Raw genomic sequence first — 15,588 nt, 5'->3', positions numbered from 1 at the left:
CCTTGCTGTGCCCTTGTGTTATTACAAACTGACAGGGACAATCCCATGTATCTTAGGAACATTCACTTACATAATACATGTAAAATTCTCAGAAAGAACTCATGGTCGAGTAGGTGCTCAAGAGATGCTAGCCGTACTTGTTGTCTTGCCGGTGTTCATTCAAAGATGATCCAAACTCCATTATTTTCACTTTTCCTTTGTCCAGACTGCAAAGCACTGATGCCTGCACCCACTAAATGATCTATATTGTGACTTTATTTATTTAATTTTTTTGTAACTCTAATATCTAGAAACATCAAATTCTGTTTCACATGTTTTCTTTTCTCCTTGGAGACTCCAAACACAAGTCCTTCTCCTTACACTGAGCAGATGAGTCTCATCTTCCCACTACCTGAGAATGCCATTCTTTTGCCCTGAAGGCTCTTAACCATGTTGCCCTTGGCCTCATTTTAAAATTTCTCTCCAGCCTCCTCTATCATTGTCCATTCATCTCCTCCAGTAGAAGTAAAGTACACTCCTCTCCCATGTGAAGCCCTCCACTTAATATGTTCACCCTCACCTCCAGGAAGATGGCCTCCTCCAGGTTGTTGGTCCATCCCTTCCTTTATGAGGGTCTGCCTCTCTCCTGACTCCTTGGACTCAATCTCTCCTATCAGAAAAACATTTTCACTTAGTCTGCCGTACTTCCTTGCAGTTACACAATTCTAGAAAGTGATTTAAATGTAAATGTACATCTTTCTCTCCAGCTTACCACATGTACCAGCAGGCCCCAAATCCTTTTATTCCATACATGATATGAATTATTATTTTCTACTGACATCATTTTTACTCAACTGAAGAGCAAACAGAGCATCTTTCACAATGAAAGAGCCACCATTTAATAAGTGTCCATAAGGCACTAAAAGCTCTACTCAGCCCTTCACACATAATAACTGATGGAATCTTCCTAACAATCCTGAGGTAACTGAACCATTTCCATTTTACAAATAAGGGTACTGAGATTTCATTAGTCTCTCTCATTTATCCATTTATAATCTTAAACTGTAACTTAACTAAGTTTCATTAGCTCAGGAATAAGTTGATACATCACCCATGTGCCAATTTGACTCCTGGGCTACCATCCCACAACATTACTCTGTTGGAGGTCACCAGTGACTTACCACCAAATGTCTCTTCCCTGTTCTCATCCCTTTCGACTTTCTATAGAATGTGGTCCTCCTTATTACTCATGGATCATGTATATATAGTCATGCCTTCCTTCACCAATTACTCCCCCTCCCACATACTTTCTCTCCCTTTCTTCTCCCTAATTATGTGAAGCATAATTAAACATACTCTTACTTCTTCCATAGTAAGAAAAGTGAGATCTCCAATTCTGTCTTGCCTGCATAACTACTATTTTTTTTTGCTTCCTATAGAAACAGAAGTCTACATGTGTTATTTTTCACTTTCAAATCTGTCATTCACTCTCCAACCCACTGAAATCTCAATTCTACAATGAGCGGTGCATTGAAGTTGCTCCATCCAAGACCAATAATAATCTCTAATTACCAATCCAGTTAAATCTGTTCAGTTCTTATCTAACATAAACTTTCTGAATTTCTCTTGGCACTTTAGACTTGATAGACTTACCAAGTCTCCACCTGTCCCTCAGTCTGCCTTTTCTCCAAGTATTTCTCTCATGTTTAACTGAATCTCTGTTATTTCAGTTTTGTAGGTTTAGAACCCTCTGGAGTTCTATCTTTCAATGGCCTTTCATCTCGCCCATCTCACCAATTATTGCTTTATGTAATAAACAGGACCTCTCAGAAAAAGGTTTACATACCATTTAGTAACTTGCAATATGTTGAAGAAAATTATCTGTGATAAAGTAAAGCAAATATGAAGCAGTTATAAATCTGTGCATCCACTTTTCCATTAATTCCATAGTGCCATGCACACAGAGCATTGAAAAAAAATGTCTGTTGAACTGATTCAAAAGCCAGTTTTGAGGATGCATTTCACTAACCCCAGAATTCAGCTGAGCATAAATATATCTTTTTCATTGCTTTTTTCCTAAAACACTCTATGTACAAAAGAAAGAAAGGTCCTTACCTTGGTAAAATGGTAATGTTCCACCATGAGATTTCGATGTGGGTAAGGGGAGCAGGAGATGCCAAGCATAGGTCTCCCCCAATATTCAGTTTCTCTGAACAATCTAATATCATTCTGAAGCTGAATGCTGAGAGCAGATTGCATTTTCCACCCACGATTTAACTTCACAAGACTCATATTTACAAGTAATCACATGATGTGTGTTGTCTTTCATTACACAGAGTTTGGTGATCAATAAGAGGGCCCTGGGGTAGTCACTCTTCAGCCTGTGCATTGTGTCATATATCGGGAACTGAATGGGGCAAACTAATCAGTGACTCAGTAGTCCACAAAAGTGATGATATTTGTCTCTGAGATTTGCCAAACTGAGAAACATCACATGAATATGTAATTAAGGTCAGATCATGTATTTGGCCACAAGCCTTCACCTGAGAGAAGGACACCAGCTCTTACATAGGGTCCTATACAAAACACTCCTAGCTCAGTTTCCCAGCGAGACAGCCCTTTTAGGATGAGAATCTCTGCCATCTTCTGATCAGCTGGCTTATCGTAAGGCAGTTCTTTCTCTACCATCCTCTACTAATTGGCCTCAGGGATCAGCGTGAGCCTTTTGTGCAATAACAATTCTAAGTCTATCCATTTGAGTTAGTGAGTCAAAACGAGAATGGGCTAAAAGGCGAACAAAAACTCTACTTGATTTCTTTTCATATATTGCTTTCAGACAGATGTCTCACCTATGAATTGAGAAAATGATGAAAACTTTAAAGATCAAGTCTCACTCAGTTAATTACACTGCTATTGGCTGTTGTGTGTTATCAGAAGTCACAATCCAATTTTATAGCATCTTCTAGAAACACAGGATTTGCTGAGGGAAATAAAGAACAGGATCAAACTTCCTTTTTATTTTAACCCTAGGTGCAGATTCTCAGATCTCTTCCTATCCATTAAAACTGATATCAAATTTGAAATCATGTATGGTACTGTCTGGTGTTAAAAATGGATGTTTCATTGTATTAAGAAGCAATAAAATATAAAATAAAATAAATTATAGGATGTTATTGCAAAACAGAGGGCTTCAAAACAATTATCCCAATGGAATCAGTCATTGTCCCCTATTATACTCTCACACTCTAATCGTGTTCCAACATACTCCAATGGATGTATATAAACTTGGTAAAAAAATTTAAGAACATATACACACACATGAAGTTTATGTGAAAACGGGTGAAATCCAAATAAGGTTTATATTGGATTTATAGTTTTGTACCAATGTCAGTTTCCCGGTCTTGACATGGTATTCTGATTTTTCAGGATGTCATCACTGTGGAATGAACTGGAAATGGTACCTAGAAAACTTCTGTGCTATGTTTTCTAACTTCTTGTGAATCTTAAGTTATGTCAAAAGAAAAAGTATTTTAAAACTTTTAAAGATTAACAATGGTAGTCATGTTTTTGATTTGGATGCACATTTCCATTATAATATATAAAATAATGAACAGTATTCATTAACAATTTTCATAATAAAATGAATTTGCATCGGCAAAATCGTGCCAATTTTGCTTATAGTCAAGTTTTGGGCAAGTAGCAAAAGGGTAATTGTATCCATTTCATTGTTTCCTAGCAAAGAAGCAAACCAGATATTGGAACCTTACATAAATGGCAGTATTTGCTATGGATTTTTATGAAAAGAACAGTGAAGAATTTATGACAGCCTTCTTAGGAATTCAGAGGCTTTCCTCGATAGTAACTGACATGACTTTAAAGTATAACAAAAGAACATAGATTTTCCAAATCGTACTTATGAAAGAGAGTCCATTTTGTATCCCAATTTTATTCACCTTTTCTGAATAGTCACAACATTAATCTACGGGGGATAATCTAGTTAGTATATTTTAAATTCCATTTATTTTTTCTATTAATATGCATGTGTTACACTTGTATATAATACAGAATTTCCAGTGTTGTTTTAAAGGACATAGTTTAAAAAATGAGAAGCATGATCTATAATTTCAAATGAAGTTAGGACAAATTCATAATTTTCAAAATAATACAGTTTTCCACTTTGTTCTAAAGAAATTAATGATATTCTAATTGATGCAGAAACTCCAGCACAACTATTATTTCTTTCTTTATGATTTCATGTACTTTTGAACCACTATAAAGTCCACTTGGAGCCATCTGGTTAGTTTTATGCACAGTTAAAATGGAGGCAGGAAGTAATTTCATTCCCCATACTTGTGGGGCCATAGACTTGTAGTTCAATGCTAAAAGAATATTTTTCAAACTTAATTTTAATCAATTGTAAATTTTTAGTTGTTCTTCCCAGTATAGTATCTGGATAATATATTGGTCTTTGAATATTGTTACAAATTAACAGACCCAAGGCTCCCAGAACTTGGGAGCCTCCCTCATGGAAACCAGTCTATGCCTAACTGGCCATTGTCAGTGAATTCTAAAATTACAAAACATTTTCACACCTTCTCTAACAGGATGGAACTGATAATAGGATCATTTCAGAAGTATCTTCTGATTAGTCTAAAACAAGCAGGACACAGAAATCTCTCCCTTTACATTTCTTCAATCTATAGGTTTACACAATATTATTACAGAATGGCTCTACAATTTCCATTCCTCCCTCCTTCCACATCACAAATGAAACAAAATAAATGCAGTATAAAATTATACATTCTGTAATAACTTAGAAAAAAGTACATAAATGTTTAAGGCTTTTAAATATTTATAAGACGTTCCCGTAGAACCAAAAAATCACAAATGTTAAAAGACTATGAAAATGTGGACAGAATACTGGCCTATGAAATTGTTCAAATGGAACAATTGTAAGCAAATATTTATAAATTTCTGACCAAGGAAAATGAACAATTTATTCTATCAACAGACTGAACAAATATGTAAGCATTCAAACAGTCAATTGGGATCAAGCAAGAGACAATCTTTTAAAATGAGATAGAAAAAGGACATTTGAAAAAAAGTTTCAGAAGAAGTCTAAGTGAATAACGTTCAAGCTAAGAATCAGAAACGCACATGCATCCCTGGTGAGTTTTTGAATCTGAGGGCTACATAATACCTTGACAGTTCACTGCTGATTTCTGTAAAGGGAAAAAGTAAACAAAAATAAAGAAAGAAAAAGCCCACTTTAAGGAAAAAAAAATAGAGTACTCTAGAAGTAATACAAAGTATTGTATAATGAAGATGATGATCCAGTTCTAACTACTAGCTATTTAACTGACAGAGAGCTGCAGTAGTGGGTTAGCCTTGGGGTAACATGTCAGCTTGTCTATACATTCTTACATGATTGATGTACTCAGATTACTATTACTTGCCAACAATAAGTATTATCGATGGATATATATTTCCATTCCTTTAACAAAAGCAACCTTAAGATGTTAAAACACATAGGCTTTTAGAGCTCCAAGATTAGGATACAAAGAAAATTGTCTCAGTCTATGCCATGCCAGAGAAGTTCTCAAAGGAAGTGTCATCAAAGCTGTGTACAGTCCCATTTGCCAGTGAACAAAGGACCCAGGAACACATCCATGACAGAAGGACAGTGTGCTTGGGAGACAGCTTTCAGAAACAAGAAAAGCAGTCACAGCTGGACCCAGGACCCCAAAAGGTGACTGTGACGTCACACCGTAAACACCCACTCTCCACCAGCTCTGCAGACAGCAACTTCAAATTCCCTTAGCAACTTTACAAGTGGAGCGCAGTTCAAATCTGAAGTCTTTATGATATAGAAGTCCATGTCTGACATTTTTAAAGTCTTGATCTCAAGAAGAGGCTGGTAACGAGCCATAGAATCCCTTGGAAATAGACTCTGGAGCCCTTCTTCTGAGCAGTATAAAAATCTTCAAGATCACCTCAAGAGTTAAATTTCTGTGCATATGTTCAATGTAATCAGCCTGGAGGATCACTTGATTTATCCTTGGTTAATGGGTTACCTACAAATGAAGGAGAAAATGTGATCAATATTTCAAAATATAGCTATAGTCTTAAACACAATTAGCAATCAATAGGTAACTCTAGTTTGCTATATCAAATATATTGCTGAATTTTAGAGGATTACAGTTTCAAATATTTCTGACTTATATAACAGTACACTAATTTTTTCTTGTTATCATTTCACAATATTTTCAGAGCTACTTTCACAGTTATTTGAAGGACTTTAACTGTGACCAGAATAATCTCAACTGGTAATGACATTCTTCTCAGAACCATAGAATGATTCTGAAATCCCTGTCCTTTGCATAGGTTTGTTGGATATAACCCAAAGATCATAAACACATCATACCAACCCTCAGTGAACAAAAGTGTTGTCCACTGGAAAATAATCAGATCATGGTCTCAAGAGAGTCCTTGGGAACTGGCCCTATAATATTCACTCTTGAAATGGTTTAAAAATTGGGAACCTATTTCACTCAATTATGTGTCAGAAAAATCACCTATTTGTAAGAACAAAAATATTTGGGAAGAATAAAGAATAGTACAATGATTCATGACATTTAAAAAGTGCTCAGAAACTCACATAAAATTGATTAGCATAGTAGCACTAATGTTATTTTAAATACTAGGAAGATTTACAGTCAATTTTTGTACCAAGGAAATCCAGGTATACAGGAAAAACTAGTAACAGAGTATCTGATAAAGTACATTATATACACATACACAAGGGGATAGATATACAGAGACAGAATCCTACTGTGTTAATGAATTTCTAACTGTACCCTAGTAATAGGCAGTATGTTCAAAAACATTACCTAATATTCTTTTGTAGTAATGGTTATAACAAAAAGTGAATTTTTTAAATTACTGCAGACACTTTAGTTTTAAGTGACATAGGTACTTGTTCTTGATAAATCTTTTACTAAAAGGCTGGTTTTTATTTATTTTCTTTTGTTGTATTCTCATCAACTGTGAAAAAAAAGAAAATATTAAACTATATCAGAGTTCTGGCCAGTGCCATGCCATGGCTGGTCTCAAATTATACTACAGAAAGGAGATGTAAAATTCAGAAGTGTTTTCTTTGCATGAAGGCAGCCCTCTTGCTTATGTCTCTGTGGCCAACTAATATTACTAAAGGAGTCTTGGTCTGCATCTTTGATGCATCTTATTCTCTTGAATAAGATGGTTGCACAGAGCAACCATGGAAGAAAATGAACTGAGGGATGAAGGTTGCAAATATGAAGGACCTGATGACTTTTAGGGATTCTGAGAACAGGAAAAATCAGGTGCAGAGAAGTAACCTGAAGATCAATTTGTCTGCCATACTTTGGCCACTAGACACAAGAAGTATGAGGACCTCATATGGAGTGTCAGTGCAAGAAGAAGGTGGGAAGGAAATCCTACCATTTCTACAGGCATTAATTCACAGGCAACTGATGGGGACCATTGATCATTGTCATGTAATTTTCATGATAAATTTTCTCCTTACACTTGATTTAACACGATCTCTGATTTCCATTGGCTGGATTCACCTGATTTTTCTGACAATTCTCTTCTTAGTAAAAAAAATTTGAAACATAACATGGGGACTATACTTCCAAAATAAGTACTGAAATAACAGGAAAAGGAATAAAGAGATTAAGAGAAAACAAAGAGCTTAGCCTTAACAGGGGGTCAGGGTAGGGCAACTGAAATAACATGGTGGAATGATGTAGGAACCTGGTGCATGACTGCAGGAAAACAAGTGGCATGTTATCTTGAGCCATAACAAGCCCCAGTTCTAAGTGATGTATTGTGTTATGGTACAGAGACTTACATCTTCATTCCAAGCTAAATATTTGATCCTGTGGGTTTACATAAAGCTGAGAAGAGAGTCTCTCAATAATTTTTATGGCAGAGGTTTGTCTTCATATGATTTTGACAAAACACAGCCAAATTTACAGCGCAACACCAAAGACTCATGTAACTGAAACAACCTTATCCCCATCTCTAGAGAATAGGCATTCACACATACACAAACCTATAAAAACATAAAAGTGTGTAACATACACTATGCTACATAGTATATAACTCATATTATGTATATGTTCCTGTACTCACAAATACAAGAATATCATAAATACACACTTTATGAAGCTATGTTTCTATCAGATAAAATTGCTAGGAAAAAAAACCCCAAATTTTAACATGGCTAAAAATAAGTTATTTTCTAAATAAGCATGGGCTGAAGCATAATTGAAATTACTTTTTCTCACACTCAAGCTACACACAATGTTCCTAAATTATTAATATTAAAAATATTCTAGCATATTTTATGAGATAAAGAATACAGCATAAATCATTTCTAATGTCATTGAAAGTGGACAATCTGATTCAGATTTATTTATTCATTTATTTATTTATTTATTTATTTTGCAGTGCTCAGGATAGATAGAGCCCTAGGACACCTGAGTTATATCCCCAGACTTTTTAATTTTTTTTAAATTTTATGATAGGGTCTAACTAAGTTGCCCGGGCTGGCCTAGAATTTGCCATCCTCCTGCCTCAGCCTCACAAATTGCTGGGATCACAGGCTTACTTTTTAAATTTTAATCAGAGAACACATTACAGTTTGACTTGCAGAGGTCTAGACTTATGCCAGAGTGGCAATAATTGTAATCACATTTTACATACAACCATTGTCACCCTCCGTTTATCTATATGTAAAGGGGAGAAAATCTTGTTAATCTCACAGTGTTGCTGTGATGATCAAATATTGCTAGCTCTGTCAACCCTGAAGATATGAGTTTTTTTAAATGCATAAATAATAAATAAGCCACTGAAAGTCTAATGAAACATTCACACTGTCAGACATTTAGTCAAATTAGAGGACTGCACTGAAGGACTCAAACAAAGGCTAACTAATGACTCTCTCTTTCAACATAGTATAAGATGAACATGTATGAACATATGTCAGTACTTTACCTGACAACCTCAAGGTTTATACGAAATAGAATAGCAAATACTAAATATATGGGATATGTATTTTGAAATATATAAAATATATTTTAATATATTTAAAAATACATAGAAAATGATTCTGAATATTATCATTAAGTCACCTAAATGCAAAAATCCAAATAATACTTTAAAATAAAATTATTATCTAAAATTAAACAAAAAAAATCATCAACCATTTAAGAATCATATGCTCATTAAATAAGTAAAACTAAATAATTCAAGTTTAAATTGAATGCATGTTAATGGCAGAGATGGGGACAAACTAAATTCCATTTTATCCTGTGTGGACTATAAAGTAGAACATCCTAGTATATAAGATATGCTTAAACAAGCAATCCAGCACTTCAAAAAGCAGAAGTGATCAATTTTTGCCTGTATTTGTTCATTTAGGTCATGCTTTAATTCACAGATCATTTTAATTATGAACCTTCTGAACTCCTTCCTAACTTGAACATTTGCCATATTTTTAGAACTTAAGTATTACTCTTTTCACTCAAGTTGTATTTTTTAAAAGAGGCCACAACAGTGGAAGCTTTACCTTTTATAGAGGATTTTCAGCAAGTTTTCAGTAACTAAAAGCAGGAGATTGCAATAAAATCAGTTTTACAGGACAGGAAATGACAGTTGCTACCCATGAATGCACACTCTTGTTCTGAGGGCAATAGATATAAAATACTGCAGGACGGAAAGAAACGGTCCTGCCATCGTTATGGTTACACCTGGAGCTTCCTGTGCTATAATCACTATCTCAGTACATTTGCCTTTCTATGGGTAATATTTCACAGAGCTGTTCTTTTTTATGTAAATCTTATTTGTGTGTCCTACACACCAGTTAGTTTGACATTTGCAACTACTGGAGCACTGAACACATGCAAAACACAGAGAAAAATAATCTTAACAATAGCTTGCTTCTCCAGTCACAAGCACAAAAATATCCTGGTAATGATCCACCAGAAAGAAGAAGCTAATCTGCTAACATGGAACAAAAAGTGCAATTCTTTAAGAACAAAGCATCCACTTAACCCAATCCAACAAATCTAGGATAGGATCCAGATTACATTCATCAGAAATTCATGTTAAAATCATGTCTTAATCTATTCACTAATTTAGACTAATAAAATAAACCAGGTAAAAAACAACATATGTGGCATTTGTTAAACTTGAAATGAAGCAAAGTCAATAATGTTATTCTGTTTCTGTTTTATAATATGAGCATCATAAAATGTCCTCTACCTATCTCCAAGTTAGAATGCTAAAAGGAAATTCAAGAAACTAGTTTTTCCCCAAGTGTAAAAGGTGCTTTTGCAAAATTTTAAAAATCTTTATGTTTCTAAAGTTCAAATTACCTTTTTTTTTTTTTTTTTTTTCCTGTTCGTATTCTGCTTGCTGGGTTATCCATGGGAGCCACCTAACTATGGTAAGAGACATAATGCCAAATAGCCTACGCAGGCCACCTGTGTTCAAGTTCATGTCCTATCACTTTCTAATACTACAAATTTGAATAAATTAAACTCCTGAACTTTTGTGTCTTCATGTGTAAAATGAGGATATTATTACTTTACGCCACACATTTGTTATTTTGACTAAATCAAATAATATTTGTGGAGTACTTGACCCAGTAAATGCATTTTAAATACTGACAGGTGGTAACAGTGTAATTCTCAAACAAGATACAAAAAGTGATATATATGACTCCTATGGAAAGGTGGTATTCTTATCTACAAATACTGACTTAAAATTAATTTTCTGCTTCATATAGTCACTCATGTTGCAATTATTTCTTCTTATAATCTTATTAATAATCAAAGTCATGTATCAAAAATGTGATCATTTTTTAGAGAGTTAGATTGTACTTTAGAGAATTAGGTAGAAAGCCATGGTTCAAAGTTTGTGCCTTGACATCAGGTTGCGTGGGGTCAGTGGTCAGGTCTGCTGCTGATCACGGTAAAACAATAGTACTAGCATCTGCACTAGATAGGGCTGAGAAATATTAGATCAAGTACTGAAAACAGTGCCTTGCAAATGAATACTTAAGAAGCACTATACATGTTAGCTATTAGTATTCCAATACATATAATTTTTAGGCATCTGAATGCACTGAACTCTCAGTTTTTGCCCCTGATTATTTCTGAACATATGTTACTAGTCTTCTCAGGTACATAATTCCATTCTGTCTCTTTGTCTTTCAGATGGGCCAGATGCCATCAGCCTTTGCATGCAAGTGATATATTTAGGATCAAGCTTTAAAAATTAAAGGTTGTCATGATCATGCCAAAATGAAATGCAGACCTTTAAATTTCCTTCTTTGTCATCGATGGTTCCTCTGACCTAGTTTTTCTTTGAGTTCTATCCTATATCCCCCCCCATTTTTTTTTTCATCTCGGTTGTTATGTTTGCCATCTACAAAAATTTGTGATATTACTGTCAAAACTCCACACCATCGGTGTGAATCCTATGCTATATTAGCTTAGTTTACAAAATAACATTTTCTCTTCTCTAATGTGGTCATTAAAATCTTGTTCTGAGGATCAGCAGGATCAGCATTATATTCTAGAGCATATACTATTGTCGCATACACAGAATAATAGAAGAGGCAATGTTTTCTGAACATTGCAGTCAACTTCATTTAAAAGAGTTAAATTTTCACTAAATACCCATGTTATTAGAAAAACATGTATGTTTGAACTAATAAACATTATTTAAACAGCTAGAAAGCAAAGAAACGTGGCAACAGTTCTGAGAGGAGGCAGAAGGTTTCAAAGCAGTCTATGTCCAAACTTCACAGTATAGCTGCCTAATAATATCCCACATAGACACAATTTCAAACTAACATTTCAATAAATTTAACTTATTCGATCAAGTTGTAAAAGGAAGAATAGAATACCTTCTTCATAATCCTAAGTGCTGATTCAAATGAACTTTTCCTTTCCTGGAGTAGAACTGCTGCTTCACCGCGAATGTATTTTTAAAATGTAGCTCTTACAAGTTCCAGAATTAAGCTCTTGCTTCACTTTTTGTGTACAAAGCGTGCAATTAAAACATCATTACACTGCAGTAGCAGGTTTTCTCATTTAAGCCAGAGAAAAGCTATTGTGAGGTTGGTCGTAACTATACATGAATGCACTTGTCCTGTCTCACAGCATCTTATACAATGAGGTATTCCAAAATTAAAGAAATGTAGCTGTTTGGGATATATATTCATAATGCAAGCTGACTAGGTAGCTTTCATGTACAGGTGAGGTTCTATAAGACAATGACATATGAAACAGCATCATAAATATACCCACCCATATAAAAATTGAGCCTATATTTTACTTTCATAGTGATGGAGGTGATTTCCATAGCCCTGAAGATTCTATTGTCATATTACAGTTTAATCCTGCACCATCCCCTTCCTGCAAAAGAACTTTTGGTGCTGGACTTGAATGTTTATTTTAACACTGGGATAGTAAAGGCCATCTGTATAACACTTCAGCAAGAGTCACCATTTCCACTAAATGACCTTGAGCTATTCGATTATCTTTTGTATAAATTCTTGAAAAATCTGTCAGCCTTAGGTGAGTGGAAAGATAGTCACTTCAAACAAAAGAGAGCACTTCTGTAGCTCACTGATTATATTACGTGTAACTCAGTGTGAGACCCAGTGTGGAAGCAGAAAATAGATATTCCCTGGATTTCACATATAATCTCCTGGACTTCTAGAAAAAAAAAAAACCATAACACCAGTTATGATTAAGAAGAGGTTGTCCCATTCTGCTAGTCAGGAGACCAGATTTTTTACCAGTGTTAAAATAGTTTTAAAACATTGGATAAGTTACATAGAAATCTCAGAATCTCCAGAGTTCTTACTAGCAAAGTTAGTCAGTAGGACTCAAGTGAGCTTCTTTCTAATTCCCTCCCAGCCTTCTACTACTAAGATTTTTCCTAAGATGCACTGATTCCCTAAAACTTTGTCCTGAACACCTAAACTCAACAGGGGTATAAGCACTCCATAGACTTCATTTTATTTAAAAGACCTATTCATTATATTAGAATGCAGAACTACTGAGCGCTTACCACAAATACAACATCTGTCAATGGCTTTGAGCTTCCTGTCCTGTGCAAATAAAGATCTTGACTGGAAAGGAATCTTTTGAACAGATGGACCTGCACTATTTCTTGGAACTTTGAAAGCTGTACAGTATGCTTGCCATGAACTCTCCTACGTGACTCAGGGAAGCAGATGACAGTTTGCACTACCATTTATGCACATCCCTCTGCTCAGAAACGGATCAACTGGTTGTCTCTGTATGGCACCCACTGTTAACCCAGCAAAGTACTCTCTGCTTTCTCTTTGGGTAGCTAATAAGTTGCTTGGGGATGTTCTTGAATGTGTTAAGACTTTCCTTCACCTTCCCCTGGACCCCCAGCAGACACATTTTCTGTGTGTTCCAGATGGAAAGCCACACAAAAAATTAAAAATTAAAAAAAAACCCCGATAACACAATAACATAATGCTTAAGGCAAAAAGCATACAGGATTTGGAGAACTTTCTTGGAAACATCCGAAAATTTCTTACAAAGGAAAAATAATTATTTTAAATGCCTTAAAGCCAGGCATGGTGACACACACCTGGAATCCCAGTGACTCTGGAGGCTAAGGCAAGAGGATCCTAAGTTTGAGGCCAGCCTCAGCAACTCAGCAAGCCTCTGACTCAAAATGAAGTATAAAAAGAACTGGGGATGTGGCTCAGTAGTAAAGCAACCCTGGTTGAATCCTCTTAATCACTAAATAAATAAATAATATATGCCTCAAGAAAATATGAGTATATTTTTAAAGATATTATGTCCACATGCCAGCATAGTTTACATATTCTTAGAGACAGTTGAGATTTTTAACTCAATTGGAATTTCTCTCATTTGCAAAGGAATAATTTGAATTGATAGTTTTAGTCTACTTTCTGCAGTAAAGCTTTATTTTAAATTTAAATCTGGTCAAAAATCACACTTCCCAAGGATCTTAGCTTTGCTACATCTAAGGGAGAGTAGAAAAAATATGCAACATTAGGAAAAATTAAGAAGGGCTAAAACTTGAAAGAAATTCTTTCTAGTGGCTTAGAGATTATTAAAAGAGCATTTTCTCTTAAGTTCCTGGTTGGTGTGAATGACAAATAAAGATGGCTCTTGGTAACAATCTTTCCTTGAGATACATGTCTGAATGAAGAATATGTTCCTGTTGCTTTGAAAGGGACTAGATGTAACTTGAGGTAGGACAAAGCCTGAACCAGCAGTTTTTGAGAACATGTCAAAAACAGCACATTTCTCTCTCCTTTCCATCCTATCGTCTTCCCTATAATTAAATTTAGTGCTGATCATTCCACATGTGGTAAGTCTTTAAAATAAAAATATTCCCTTTCTGCATGTTGTAGAAATATATAATCCAATTTCTGAAGGGCAGGGCAGCACAGAAAGTGATGTCTAATGTAGAGGGTATTGTGACTTTTTTTCCTTATTTACGAGCTATAATCCTCCTTGGGTTTTTCTAATAATATAATCACAATTCAGTAGTCTCAATTTTCCAAATTTCTATCTAAGCAATCCCAGGTAGTTAAATCTAGTTGTTACTCGTAATTGCTTAGGTGCAGGTATGACCTAATGATCAATATGGAGCAATGCCAATATATAAAAAATGGCCCATTAGGTAAGAATGAAGTCTGGCTTTAGTTTATGAAGATTAAGTGAAAGCATGATGGCTCAGTACATTTTGTGCTAATTTCCAATTAACAGCTAGAGGTTAAGGAACACACACAGGCTTTTATATTATCCATTTTCTATCTTAGAAAAGCAATACTGCAAAGCTACAATGTTGGGTTCACCCATCATAACATATTGGCCCTTGGTGAAAAAAAAATTGTCCAATATATGGACCTTATATCACTTCAAAGAATGATGCCTCTCCCCACTTTTTTATAAAAACAAATTATTGTCTTTCCTTGTTGACCACTGAAGTGGTCCTTTGTCCTCTGACCTCTACAGTTATACCAAGTATATCATCAGAGGCACCTGAAATGCTAATGGTAACTATAAGACAGATTAGGTCATAGTTAACCCTATTACCATGGTGTACACACCTGCTGCTCTGTGAGAAATAAACCAAGTCAGGAGCTCATTTCTGGAGTTGTTTTGAATCTTTACTTCTCAAGGAAACTTCTGCCCCTTCCTTAGAATCCGACCAAGACTAGGATTCGCCACAACTAGTGCTCCAACGTGGAGCCAAAATATTTTTGAATGTGGAAAAAATAAAAAAATGTCATCAGGCACAGCAGAAACCTTCTCTTTCTACTTCTCCATTCGAACTTGAAGAGTTTTACACGTTTGCCTAAGGAACAAACACATGTCAGGCACTCCACTGTTCAGTCTTTTATCACAGGAAGCAAGCTTGGGAGAAAGGGAACATTTCAACAAGCACAGGGACGGCAAGGAAATAACTTTCTTTACCTCCAAAAAAGCTCACGGTAGGGAGCATCTCTCATAGAAGATTATAAACTCCTAGTTT

The 15,588-nt window shown here is 35.1% G+C and overlaps 1 protein-coding gene across 3 annotated transcripts in view; it reads right to left on the bottom strand.

Annotated features, from left to right (window-relative positions):
* Positions 1–3,980: 3,980 nt before the first annotated feature.
* Tafa2 (TAFA chemokine like family member 2) overlaps positions 3,981–15,588 on the bottom strand; it is a 415,273-nt gene continuing 403,665 nt past the window's right edge. For 2 of the 3 annotated variants that reach the window (XM_040280395.2, XM_005328681.4), the window contains one exon: positions 3,981–6,053. In XM_040280395.2, the coding sequence (XP_040136329.1) occupies positions 6,042–6,053 (12 nt within the window). In that variant the 3' untranslated portion in view covers positions 3,981–6,041. Of the gene's footprint in view, positions 6,054–15,163; positions 15,412–15,588 lie in introns of all 3 variants that reach the window. The other variant, XR_013440543.1, reaches the window with a different exon arrangement.

The sequence above is a fragment of the Ictidomys tridecemlineatus genome, chromosome 6 (genome assembly GCF_052094955.1).
Source record: "Ictidomys tridecemlineatus isolate mIctTri1 chromosome 6, mIctTri1.hap1, whole genome shotgun sequence".
Classification (NCBI taxonomy): domain Eukaryota; kingdom Metazoa; phylum Chordata; class Mammalia; order Rodentia; family Sciuridae; genus Ictidomys; species Ictidomys tridecemlineatus.
The sequence above is the reverse complement of the archived record's forward strand: the minus strand, read 5'-3'. Positions and strand labels throughout refer to the sequence as shown.